The sequence below is a fragment of the Eumetopias jubatus genome, unplaced genomic scaffold (assembly GCF_037043125.1).
Source record: "Eumetopias jubatus isolate StellerSeaLion01/CBP00866 unplaced genomic scaffold, mEumJub1_p1.0 scaffold_5, whole genome shotgun sequence".
Lineage (NCBI taxonomy): Eukaryota > Metazoa > Chordata > Mammalia > Carnivora > Otariidae > Eumetopias > Eumetopias jubatus.
Genome location: NW_028274811.1, coordinates 67,256,622 through 67,270,907, shown reverse-complemented (window position 1 = coordinate 67,270,907; position 14,286 = coordinate 67,256,622). Strand labels below are relative to the sequence as shown.

The following is a 14,286-nucleotide window of genomic DNA, read 5'->3' as shown; positions in this document are numbered from 1 at the left end:
AGGGAAATCTTGGTAAAGTGTTCTGTAAATCTTAGTTTTATACTATGCTAGTGAAAGTACTTTCATTTTACCTATTGTGGCTAAATTTTTTGGTTTTTAATCATTAAGTCCATTTTACAGAATATGAAACCTTTTTCAGAACTTAGAAGCTCAAAATGACTTCATTTGAATTGAATTTCTTTTTCTATTCACCTAACCTGTACTAAGAATTATTTTTCCCATTTTTCAGAAAGGCTGACTTACATGTTTGTTACACACTTTCTGTTTCATGTTGAGATCACAGTCACTTTTCATTATTTTGAATTCTAGACTTCTTGCCATAAGTGCCATTTTGCTCCTTTTATGATGTGGCTTGCAGAAATGCTTTTGTGTGTTTGTTTTTAATTACCTGTACTTAACAGTGATTGAACTTTATGCTCATGCTCAGTAGACAGGGAAGTGGCTTTAGAGCAATGAACTGGGTTAGGAATCAGAAAACTTATTTAAGATTTACTTTCACCCATGGGATATTTCTGATAAGTTATGTGGGTTTTCCCCCCTGTATATCAATGATTATAATTGTATAACTATAATGATTTTATATTTAAAGTAAAATTTATGTGAAATTATTTGAATCCTATAAGAGAATGGCATCTAAAGTGGTATTATATTAAACACTGATTTTGAAACCTGACTGCCCATCAGAATACCTTGAGCAGCTCTTTTAGAAAGAAAGATTCTTCATATCTACCCCTGGAGATCCAGTAAATCTAGAGTGGGTTCTGGGAATTTGTATTTTTTAAAATGCTCTTAGTGGTTCTGACTTTGGACCAGGTTTGAGAACTAATGGTTTACATGAAAAGTGAGGAATAAAAATAACATATTAAAAAAAAATAATTTTGGGGTTGCCTGGGTGGCTCAGTCAGTTGAGCATCTGCCTTTGGCTCAGGTCATGATCCCAGGGTCCTGGGATTGGGTCCCGCATTGGGCTCCCTGCTCCTCAGGGAGCCTGCTTCTCCCTCTCCCTCTGCTGTTCCCCCTCCTTGTGCTCTCTGTCAAATAAATGAATAAAATCTTGAAAAAAAATAATTTTGGTAATGTATAAATATCATATGTAATTTGGCCCTTCTTGGGTTAAATCATAACCATCCCTGGAAAACCTTAGTAGATTCATGTAGCTTCTCATATAGAATTATTTAGTGATACAAAATGGCTTCAAGATACCTGAAAGTTGATTCTATATTTACAAAGATTTTTTACGTGTGTGTGTATTTTATATATATATATAAAGGGTGTCCTAGAACCCAAAAATGTCAACGAGGAACAGTATAAATCAGTATCATTAAGACTGTTATGACTGATTATGTTATCCTCTTTTTTCTTTTTAACTTTTTCATGCAAAATCTAAAACATTTAAAAGCACTTTGACTTTTTGACTGGTTGTCACATTGGTTTTATTAATTTTTTATGTGTGCTTACTTGTATAAAATGTTCACAGACGTGTAAATACAAGAATATATACATAGTCTCCCTGATTTCTAGAACAGATTTTTGTCATTTTTACTAGTAACTAATGTTAAATGAATAATTACCAGCTTATTAATACTTTAATAATAGCTTAAATTTGAGTATTTATTAGGCATTGTTGTAAGTGCTTTATGTTTATTAACCCTCTTCCAGTTCTATGAGGTATGTAACTGTTATTCACCTTTTTTTTTGCCTTAAACTCATTGAACTCATATAGTTAAATAACTTGGTGTGGCTTATTCACTAAATGTGGTAGAGCCAGTTAGTGAGAACTAGGCTATTTTAATGAACTTAAAAAGATTAAAATTAAGGCCTTATCACATAGCTTATTCAATATTTTGTTTCATTAGTACAATTTTGAAACTAATTGCAAATGGTACTAGTTTAACAACTGGCCACATAATTTCAAGAGCAGAATAATGGGGAGATGTTTTATTTATGTTTATGTAATCGTTTCTGAATGCATGCTCTGTGTGTGTGTGTTTAGGTAAAAGTAGAGGGTTTTCTCCCTGAATTTAACATACACTAAAGAGCTTAAGGCAAACCACTAGGCTTGATGAGCTGTAAGTTTTCTTTTGTTTCCAAATAGCCTAATAAAAGACACATAGGTAATTATATTATTGAATACAAAAAGAATATAATACTTGGGTTAAATATGTAGCCAAGATTATGTATAATTTGTACTTAGGTTGAATGTATATATATTATTGGTATCCCAATAAGTATCTTGAAAGTCTGTCTTAATTTGTATTAGCTATCTATTACAAGAACCTCTTAAAGCACATAAAAATATTTGAAATGTCACTTGGCTGTTTGCTGTGAGTGGATTCCCTGCAGGAAGCCTCTGACTGTAGGCAGCATGGAGAATTGGAGCTTCAGTTATTAATAAAAATTGAAAGCCTTTAGATAAGTGGGTATTTGTCTACCCAAATGGATATTGTCTGTTCTACCCATTTCCCTGTCACCTTCTGGAAAGTCATTGAAAAGGGTGATTTTTAGAGGAGAAATGAGGTGGCTAGAGAGTAAGAATCCTTCAACTACTTGAGGGTAAATCTTTCAGACTTATATTTATAAGCTATTATATTTATCAGGAAAAAAGAAAAAAAAAACCTAACACAGTTAAAATAACTTGAAGCAAATTAAAAATTTACCCAGTCATAAAAGGATTTGGAATTTTTGCTGTCTTATAGATAAGTAAGTTTATTTGGTTTGTTTTAATATTTTAAATAAGTCTTACTTTGAGTGGTATTTTCAAAATACTTTTTCTATGAATGCATGATTTTAAAATATCCTCAGATGTTACATTTTACAACTAAAATTTTTCCATAGCAATGTAGATCATTATGTACTAGTGGGAACATAGGAATTGATGTTTATGTATGTGACTTATTCCCACATTTTTAGGAGGTCTTCTACAAAATGATGCTGATACTTTGGACTGTACTCAGGCAGTAGTAAACCAGAATATCTGAGATGAAAAGAGAGATAGAATCATATTTACTCTCAGAGAATGCTAATTTTAATGTAAACCCTTTGTTGGAAGGGGTATGGTTTTATGGAAAATTGACAGGCATTTTGTCAGCTTTTCTTGCAGGAACACAAGCAAGAATAGAAAGTATACTGATATGCTATTTTAGTCTGCATTAACTCACAAAATTATTAATCCTCCTTTAGTGCATGCAGTTAATAACCATAGCAAAGCTTAACTCTCTTACTTCACAGAAATGAAAAATATAAGTAAACTTATCTTTGTATACCAAGTTATGTCCTCAAGTTAAAGTATGGTACTTTAGAACCTTAAAAAAGAAAAAGTCTTGAAGGGCACCTTTGTGGATCAGTCAGTTAAATGTCTGGCTTCGGCTCAGGTCATGATCCCAGGGTCCTGGGATCGAACTCCTGTCTGCTCCCTGCTCAGTGGGGAGTCTGCTTCTTCCTCTCCCTTTGCCCCTCCCCCCTGCTCATTCTCTCTCAAATAAAAATCTTTTTTAAAAATTAAAATATATTTTTAAAAAAACTTGAGGGGTACCTGGCTGGCTCAGTTAAGCGTCCAACTCTTGGTTTCAGTTCAGGTCATGATCTCAGGGTGGTAGGATTGAGCCCCGCATCAGGCTCTGCGCTCGGTGCAGAGTCTACTGGAGATTATCTCCCTCTCCCTTTGTTCCCCCCCCAATTCCTGCTTTCTTTAAAAAAAAAAAAATTTTAATTTCTGTAAAAAACAGCTAAATCAGCTGAGAAAATACCAACTCATTTTGCAATCATATATTTTTTAACAATTTAAATAATTTTTGATAACATTCCAGGTTTTAAAAATTTAATTTATGAAGTATTAAAATTTAATTTTGAGTGTCAACATTCTCAATCTGTTTCCTGCATTTTTAGATTCATCAAACCTTACATTGCATATCAACAAATGAATAAAGTTGTAGCATGGTTAAAGTTAACTATAGATAAATCCTCCTGAGCTATTTATTTATGAAAGTTTAAGTAAACTTTTTTTTTTTTGACCTTTATTTTTCAGCATTGCATTATTTTCCAGAATACCAGTGGCTGGTGGATTTCACAGTGGCTGCTACAGTTGTGTATCTAGTAACTGAAGTCTACTACAATTTTATGAAGCCCACACAGGAAATGAATATCAGCTTAGTCTGGTGCCTGCTTGTTTTATCTTTTGCAATGTATCCTTCAAACATCATTAATAGTAATTTATAAGTTTGTGTTCCGTTTGTAGCTAATACAGTTAGATCTCATTTCTGATTTGAAAAAAAATTTAGATAGAGAATTTTTCATTGTTGAAATCCGCTTTATTTAATAGAAAAAACTTTCCAAGTAGAGGTAAATAGTTTAAAAAGTGAAATACAAGAAAAGATGCCAGTTCCTTGCCTTTGCTCTCTTACGTGAATTTCATGTCACAGAGGAGCCACTTTACCCTCTTTTAGGTATTCTGAGGTTTTCTTCCATATGTTTAAATATTATGTGATAATGGTGTTACTTTAATTTTAGATTATTGCACCTTTCTCCCCGTTCCTTTTCATTCCCTTCACTTCTACCAAAATAGTAAGGAAACAACTTTTACCAAATCAGTTTTAGTGATACCTATGAAAATATTATTTATAGCTAAGCATTATATGTTTTACCAACTTCCTTGAACAATTTTTTATTCTTGTATATAGATGCTAAACTTTTTTTACAGAATTCTAAACCTCAGTAGTTCAAATACATCATTTCTATTTTGTTTTCTCTTAGAAATATCCTCCTGTAGCTCTCAATTCTGTAAACTTACTGCATTGCTGTTAACCTGGGATTTTCTTCACTCTTTCTTCACTGTCTAAGAATTCTCTGTGCTGCTTTCTGGATCACATCTTCTGCTCTTTGGTTTACTGTCCTTTGGCAGAGCGCATTCTATAGTGTCCTGGAAAGGGGTGCTACAGTTTTTATTTTTGAAATCTTGCATGCCGGGCGCCTGGGTGGCTCAGTTGGTTAAGCGACTGCCTCCGGCTCAGGTCATGATCCTGGAGTCCTGGGATCGAGTCCCTCATCCGGCTCCCTGCTTGGCAGGGAGCCTGCTTCTCCCTCTGACCCTCTTCCCTCTCGTGCTCTCTGTCTCTCATTCTCTCTCAAATAAATAAATAAAATCTTAAAAAAAAAAAAAAAGAAATCTTGCATGCCTGAAATGATTTTTTCCTCATACTCAGTTGATGGTTTGGCTCAGGACAAATTCTAAGAAAGAAATAGTTTTTCCTGGGAGTTTTGAAGGTTCTTGAGAAACTAGATACCTTCTTGCTCTTGGCATATGCCTCCCTTTCCCCTCACATACACCCTCTAGATGCTTTTTCTCTTTTGGTATTCTGAAGTTTTCATCATTAATTGGGTTAAATTCTAGGTTTAGCTTTTAAATCTGGGGACTCATCCTTTTTTACTAGGCCGTTTTTCCCTTACTTTTATTAAAATTAAACATTTCCTCCCCCATTTCTGCCTCTCCAGAGATAGCTCCTTTTTGTTTGATGTTTACATGCATATTTCCATGTGGGTACAAAGCTCCTGCTTGATTTTAGTTTTAGGCTTTAACTGTTACTGTTGCCGTTTCACTCTGTAAATGAGGATTTGGCACATCTGCCTGGCTTGTCATCTATCACTAATCATTTCCCATTCACCTTGTCTTCTGAATATGGTAATGTCATTTTTTAGAGGAATTTTACTGATTTTTTTCTTCTCATTCATTGTATATATGTACTTAAAAAAAAATTCCTTTATACTGCCATTTTGGTGGGGATTAGGGAGAGAGACCGGAAGTCAGTGGATGTACTCAATCTTTTTTTTTATTCAGAAGTTTTATATTGACTATGATAAAAGTCTGTTTTCTGTCGTCTTTTTCAGGGACTCTTCATAATGACTTGTTCTTCCTTTGAATGGTACTTTAAAATTATCTCCCATTTTTCATTTATTTTATTTTCTTGATTTTTCTCTTAATTTCCTCTTAACCCTTTTGTTGAATTTTTTTTATATCAACCTTTTAAAAAATTTCGAAGACTTTGGATGTTCTATTTCCATAACATTCTTTTGTCATGGATGTGTAATATCTTTTTAGTTCTAAGGATATTAGTATCTTTTAAGTTTTAATTTATGCCTTGTGTTGTTTATTTTCTGAGTATCCACCCCCCCCCCGCCTTTTTAGTCATTGTCATGTTAAGAGATTGTTCTTAAATGTCACGTGATCTTTGATTATCTTTATATTCAAGAAGGAGGCATTTAAAAATTAGAAGCTTTGTACAAGTGGCTGGAACTTGTTGATTGGTGGCCTTTTTTGCAGATGACTGAGTGGGGACCGTACATTATCCTGGGGGGACCTCTTGATACAGTATCTGCAGGTTGTTGGATCTGTCGTTTTCTCCAAGCATTGTCCATTCTCTCATCTTTGAGGTGTAAGTCTGACAGCCAGTGTTACGGGTATTGATTGGGGAAGAATGCTCAGATATTCAGCATTTAATGTATAGGCATTAATTTAAATGCATGTCGGTGGGCCCCCTGTGCTTCTTGTTTTCAGGTCTTCATTGTCACCCTAAGTTTTGCATGGTACTCCCAAGCCCAGTCTCTGATTTAATATTTTCAGATAGTATTTCTTCTGGGTTCTGCCAGAGTTGAGGAAGGGCCATCACCTAATCTGTATGATTAGGCAAGACAAGATCTGGCAAGTCTGATTACTGCTAATAAAGTCATTCAACCTGTCATCCTGTTTTCATTTATCCTGCAATCCTTCCTTCAAAGGTCCTCGCTGTCTCCATTTCCTGACTTTTCCAGAGCTTATAAATGAGTTGGCTTTCTTTTTACTGAGTTTCTCCCTTTGTTGACCCAGTGTAACAGAGAAGGCAGAAGCCTAAATCAGTTATTTCTTGTCCATCTGTAAGTCTTCCAAACTTTTGTTGACATTGCTTTTCTAGAAACTCATTTTCTTCCTCCTCTTTGGCTTTTAGTTTCTTTGCTATATGGTTTATTTAGTCAGATTTCGGGAGTAAGCAGAATAAATGTATATCCTACATCTTTTATATTCAACTAGAGACTGCTGAACTGTCTTTTAAAACTAAAAATGGATACTGTTTTAAATATATGATATGATTTGACAGTCAACATCACTATCCTCCTTGTTGACTCTTTTGGATTGATTTAGGTATAATGTAGACCAGAGGGGCCAGAACAAAGTCTTTAAGAGTTGACATCTTCAACCAGCTGTATATTCTGCTGGATAGAAACACTGATCATATGTGTCAGTTGAAAAACATCCCCAGATATCTTGTGCTGTACTCATTTCAAGAGGCGATTAAGTTGGGGTGCCTGGGTGGCTCAGTCGTTAAGCATCTTCCTTCGGCTCAGGTCATGATCCCAGGGTCCTGGGATTGAGCCCTGCATCGGGCTCCCTGCTTGGCAGGAAGCGTGCTTCTCCCTCTCCCACTCCCCCTGCTTGTGTTCCTGCTCTCTCTCCTCTCTCTGTCAAATAAATAAATAAAATTTTTTTTAAAAAAGATTAAGTTGATAAGCAATTAGAATATTACTTTTCAATTCTATAGTGTTAAATATGTAAAAATACTATGCAGTCAGAATAAAGACCCAGCCATAAATATCGAGTTACATAAACACACTAAAAATACCTTAACTTGATAATTAGCACTAGCTGACTACATGCCGTGTTATTTTTTTCATACTTTGAGTTCTCATGTTCACTGAAATACTGCTTATTTTGGAATATTCCTCATTTTCATCATGGTTGGTGGTAGCATATTAAAATGGTATTTGTGGTATTTATGTAGAAATGCATACTTGATATACAGTTTTATTTAATGTTCTACAACCCTTAATACCTATTTACCAGAGAAATTAGAAAAATGTACCTCTTAAGAGCTACTCAGATTATTGTTTATGTGAATAAATTTCATCTTTCATTTCATTCAGTAATGCCTAATAATGCAAGAGCAAAGGTCCCACACAGTCTTCAGCACTGAACTGGCTCTGCTTAGTTTTAAGTAGTGCACTCGTGAAATGCTCCAGACAATAGCATCTCTGCGGGAATCTGGTAGCTGGCTGTCTCGCACCATCCTAGAGAAGACAGAAAGTGCTGAAGGGCTTTAGAATCCAAGCTGTTTTCTGCCAACTTTAACCCTCCACAAAGGGGATAGGGAGGAAGGAGGAAAGGAGAATTGTGTGTATGTTTAGGTATGTGATTTTCCTTCAGACTTGTGGCATGTGAGAAAATGACCTACTGCCTTCAGTGGTATGCAGGAAACCAGAATTCAATGCCAGCTCTCCAGATTTAACATCAGGGAGGAGTCTGTTTATAGCCTATATTTTATCTTAGTTATAACATATCTGGTTTGCCTTTCACACCGTATAAACAGCGTATAACTGCAGTGACCTCTGGCTTCTCTTTATTTCCTTATTGTATGTAGCCTACTTATTAGTCAAACACATGTCTCCATTGATTACATAGGACAATAGCTCCACTTAATTCCAGAGTCACACATACATCAGTTGATTCAGAAATTCTCTGCAGTTGTTACTGATAAAATGTCCTTTGTTAAAGTGGTCCCACATTTAGACATGTATAACTTAACTGGCTCACTTTAAAAGTGAAGAAGAAAACTGTTTCATTACATGGTCATTTTGTTTTTTTCACCCCATCAGTTTTATTTGACATACTCATGTAGGACCACAATTAAAACTTACACAGAATCTTGGAAGTTCTAAAAGCCCAGGAATGAGGTTTTTTTTTAATGTGTGACACTGAAATCTTGAACCCTGGTACCTAAAACTGGGCTGTCTCTTGTCATCAGCTCTGCTTTCTGTTTCAACAGAATTGTACATGGATCTCAGCTATCACACCTTCTGGCCTCACTCCTAAACCCAACCTTATTCTCAGCTTTACTCCCTTGCCTATTTGTAATTCTAACCACCTCTTTGATTGAGTGTGTGTGTTCCATGTCCATTTATGCTGAGTTACATGGTATGGGGAAGATAAAGGGTAAAGAAAGCCTTAGAGTGAGGATGGAACAGTTGTATTAATTGTCTTTCCTGCATGATGGCATGAAGTCTTAGAGTCACTGGAGAAATGTCTACTGATTCTATAATAGGAAGTATATCATTTTCATTTATGAATAAAGGAAAAGCAAAAGGTAAAAATGATGCTTACAAAAAATTCAGTTATCCTTTGGTGAAAGTAAAACTTTTAAAAATTAAAATACTCTACAATCTATGGATTTTTTTTTTTAAAGAACCTTTTCTTATGAATAAGCTGTATCACAGAGTAATATTGAGTCAATTACGTGAATTTGAGTGAGAAGAAAGCTATTCTACAAAGAATGATAAAGCTTCTCAGTAGTCCTATTATATTTGGTTAAAGGACTGGATCATTAGTCACATTTCCACACTGCTTATATTTTACAATGTGGATGGTTTAAGGTACAAAACCCTATTATGTATGTTTTAAGGCTGTGTTTTAAAATTTTAATTTGCCTTGGTTGCCAGACATGCAGATTTCATACAGTGCCAAAAGTTGGGAATGGTTTAAATGGAAATAAATTCTAAGGTTTTCTGTGTTAAATATTGAGTTCTGTATGTAGATTTGTAAATTAAGGTGTGCAAATTAAATGCTGCATTTGTTTGCTGTAGGAAATAGACAACTATAACAAACCAGCACAACTTGGTCACCTCTTCTAAATTCCTTAAAGGATTCTAAATTGCTGTATTTGTATTTTATAAAATGTTCTGCTCTATATCGATAAGAAAAATGAAACACTAAACCCTGAAGTGAACTGCATAAGCTATCAAGTCTCCTGGTGTGAAAGGAACAGAGTAAAAGCTATTGAACCTAAGCCAAATTACTTGGTTAAAAATTTGTACATAGCATGGTGTGTCAAAGATTGTTTCTTTTACAAACTTGTGGAGATCTTCTGTGATACCAGTGTTGCCACTTTATTTGCCTTTCAGGTTGGAAACGTAGAGTTACAAAGAGAACTTACTTTGGGAGATAAAACCAGTATTTCTGGTTTATTAATTTATAATTGAGACTTTTTTTCCCTTTCAGCTAGGAAGTGATAATTTACCTTCTACAGCTAAAAATTTAAGGATAATCTTCATTGTTTTGCTTTGTTTTAATCCAGATGATTAGTTAATAGTTTTTTGTTGCTTGCTCATCTTGTTAAATAAAACCTGTGTTTTATATGCTCTCAAAAATCCATGACTGTTATTTCCTTCCACAATCTGGCTAGGCTAAGACTGGCTGTAAGCTCTTGTGGGACAAATTTTAAACATGCATAATAGTTTTTTTGCTTAAGTCTGAGAGAAATCAGGTTCTGTTTCTTTTCTCTTTAAATCTTCTTCTCTAAGAAAATATGAAAAAATATTTTGGTTTAAATTATCCAAGTTGGTTGTTTTATATTTTAAGTTGGAAGACAGGATCAATTCTTTTTAAAAGGATTTTACTTGATAGCTCATAAGGATTAATGTACTTGTTCTCAGGGTATGTACTGTAGCAGATTCTTGGTATAGTTTTTAGGCTTTGCAGTGACGATGCAAAGTACAATGTGTTTTCAGTATTTTGGTTGCTTTTACTTATATAAAAATAGATGTTGGGAGGGTTAGCCATTTGAATAGAAAAAAATTTTTTATTGTTAGTGGTCACAAAAACAAGACTATAATCTTTTATGGAGTGGAAAACTTAGTTTACATGAAAATGACAGTTGAGTGGAAACATGTTATATTTTTAAAAGAGAATATAAATTTTTTGAAAGAATTTTAAGAAACTTCTGTGAAAACCTCTGTGTTTATTCTTAGGTTAGTGTACATTAGATTTGTGTATTGGCAACAAAATACTTATTCTCATAATGTGATCTTTTTCTATTTCTATTGATAAATCTTTGAATAATTTCAAGATGTTAGGGTATAGAAGACATTTTCTTAATATGAGAATTGGGTCTTTAAAACAATGTAAGTACAAACTAAATTGAAACAGTGTCTTGGTAAGTAGATGTTCTTTAAGTTGTTAACCTAGATCTGAGAGAAATTTGCCATTTTAGATCTAAAAATTAAGCCTATTCATCATTTAAAAGCTCTTTCTCCAGCTTGAAGCTAAATATATTTAAAATATTTCCTACTGATTAAATCTTTCCTTTTGTCCTTGATTTTCCTTACCTGTTGAAATTTTGGTATTTGCATGGATAGTTGCTTAATTCCAGTTGCAAAAAATGTTGACACTAAATTAGAACTTTAAAAATGTCAGCCATGTGGCAGAAAAAAATTTTTCCCATCCCTAACATTCTTTTTATTTCAAGGGTTGAGATTTTATAAAGTAAAATAAGTTAACCTTTAAAGTATGTGGTTCATTCAGCTGGGACTGAGGGGTTAAAAAGAAAAAAAAAGTATTAAAAGAAAATGACTATTTGCATCAGTAGTTTTGCATATGCAATTTTGAATATTTACTAATATTCTTTATGAAAGTCTAATATACAGAATGATCTATGAAGATAATAGCAAGATAAAGGTAGTGGAAGAGTTTACTCAGAAAGCACTTGACCATCATTTCCATTAAATTTTAAATCAGGAAATTTCTGTCTTTACCTAGTGTTTTTTGCTATGCATGTCTGTAAATATAGAAGCCTAATTTTTTTGGTATAATAATGTTATTTACATTATCAGGTTGTATTATGTATGAAAGGTTAAAAGTAAGTATATCATACTTACTTGGAAATTGTGGACAATTTATGAAGAAAGAAAAGATTTAAAGGAACTAAGTTAGAGAAATTCATTTTGAAATCCATTCCTGTAGTATTTCAGGTATAGTCTATTACGTATTTTTCTATATGAATAACTTACGGCTAATAAGCATATCATGGGATTAGAGCTTAAAAGGAATTTTCTTTCCTTATTTCAAAATATTTTGTTATATATAGGTATTAGAGAAATTTGGTAAGTAGCTCAACGAAAAACTTTACTATCTTAGCTAGTATAGACAGTCTGTGCAAGTGATCTCAAAATAAAGTTACCACGGTTGTCAGTGAGGAACTCTAAATAGGGTACCACAGTGTAGTTATTTCTCCTGTCTCTTAAAAAATAAGCCAGTTTTATATTCTGATATGTCAAATGCTAATGAAAGTGTCTTCATAGGAAATTTTTCTTTAGTTTACTACTATATACTATTTAATAAGTTTGGGCTTATTATATATTAATTGAATAAAATACACATTGCTTCAAAAGTTTGGTAAAACAAGCAGTTGAGTTTTGAGTTGAAACATGGTGAAGATTCTACAAAATAAAATCCCACAATAGACTTCAGTTGGTTCAGCAACTCTTTGCTAATTCTTTTGGCCAGGAATAAAGTTTTAGGCACAGGTGTTATTGCTGGAAAATACTCAGATATTTTTCTTTTGGGGGGAGACTAGAACTCTTGGAAAAGCTGCCAGTTTACTTCTTTACTTCTAAAATAAGTTGAATATTTGTTCTGTTCTGGGTTGTGTATACATCAGGTTTTTGCCAGTGGATGTTTAAATTGTATTGAAATCATACAGTTTTATGATGATAGTGTTTCATAGCATTGAAGCATTTCTAACAGTTGGTTAATATTAATTACCAGTAACACTTCACTGTATTTTAATAGGATGTTGAAATAATTTCAGTGCATGAGATTGAAAAGGTAGTAAAACATACATATGTGTTTTATGCTGTGAATTCATAGTTGTTTAGGTTCTGTTAAACTCCAGGACATAACGTACCTTTTTTCTGGAGTTGGGGGTATGTTGTAGATCAAGACTTTATTAAAACCTAGATTGAATTTCTTAAAATGTCAACTATTGTCCAACAATATATACACATAGGTTATATAGACAAAAGTACTCAACATGTCTTGAAAACCGAGTCTGCTTCCTGATCCCCTTTGCCACTTCTGTTCATGTTTTAGCTGGTTATTTTGGCTTTTAAAAATCTTTGTGTTTCTAAATATAATGCTTATACTTCTGTTAATTCGAGAGTTCTGATAGGTGAGGATTTTCCTTTCTTAAATTATGCCATCCTCTCTGCTTCCTCTCCTTTATGTTCTTAATTACTTTACATTTTTACTGAAAAGTGTCAATATTCAGTGATTATTACACATATGTAAATATTCATATGTGAGCATTATAAGGTATTACAGCTTCTTTTGTAATTTTTTTCATTACTTTTTAAAAATTTACTTCTTTTTTCTTTGTATTTATTATTAATTCCACTAGCTTCTCCGTATTGTTTTCCACAAGGTCGCTTATAACTTGTATTAGTTCCCCCACCTTTCTCTTTCTCTGTGGAGGTACCCTTCCTGGAGACTTCCCTTCTCTAGCTTTTATCTGGAGGGATTGCTCTCAGGCCTGCTAGACAGCCATCATTCTAGGACTTACTTTTGTTGTCATCTTGGAATTCTCTTTGCCTTTCTCCCAAGTTTAATTTACCATTTCCAGAATTCAGTGTTTTTCTCTTTCTTGGTTTGTTCAAATGTTTTGATGGAGCTTTCTGCTGAGGTGTACATTCATGGTCACCAGTTTTATACTACAGTCTGGAAAGTGTCTTAATTCTGTACTCTAATTAACCTGGGTACAGAATTCCAGGTCATCAGTATTTTCCTTCATAATTCTGAAGATGTTGCTTCATTGTTCTCAGCAGACTTTACTGTTAGAAGTACAGTGTCATGATATGTAATCTTTTGCATATAATTTGTTTTATTTTTCTTCTCAGGAAGTTTTTACAATATTCTCTTTCTTTGGTTTCTGAAGATTCATGATCACGTACCCTGTTGGAAATCTTTTTTTCATTCTTTGTGCTGGGCTTCTGGTAGGCTATTTTACTTTGGAAACTTTGAATTTGGAAATATCTTTTATGTTGTCTTTCATAACTTCTTCTCTTTTGTAATCTCCCCACCCCCTGTTCTCTTTCTGTCTCCTACTTTTGTTAGTCAGATACTGTACTTCCTAGATTGATCCTCTCATTTTGTCACCCTTTATGCTTGATGGAACTTTGCCTCAACTTTATCTTTCAAACCTATTTTTTTAAAATCTATTTTGCCTAGGGTACCTGGGTGGCTCAGTCAGTTAAGCATCTGCCTTCAGCTCAGGTCATGATCCCAGAGTCCTGGGATCGAGTCCCACGTCCAGCTCCCTGCTCAGTGGGGAGTTGCTTCTCTGCCCCTCCCCTGGCTCGTGCTCGCTCGCTCTCTTGCTCACTCTCTCAAATAAATAAAATCTTTAAAAAAATATTTTGCCTGTTCTATTGATTTTT

The 14,286-nt window shown here is 33.9% G+C and overlaps 1 protein-coding gene across 7 annotated transcripts in view; it reads left to right on the top strand.

The window, feature by feature from the left end:
* The window catches only part of TMEM161B (transmembrane protein 161B), an 82,311-nt gene that overhangs the window by 32,963 nt on the left and 35,062 nt on the right, over window positions 1-14,286 (top strand). For 6 of the 7 annotated variants that reach the window (XM_028114556.2, XM_028114554.2, XM_088023383.1 and 3 more), the window contains one exon: window positions 4,025-4,181. In XM_028114556.2, the coding sequence (XP_027970357.1) occupies window positions 4,025-4,181 (157 nt within the window). Of the gene's footprint in view, window positions 1-4,024; window positions 4,182-14,286 lie in introns of those variants that run through there. The other variant, XM_028114557.2, reaches the window with a different exon arrangement.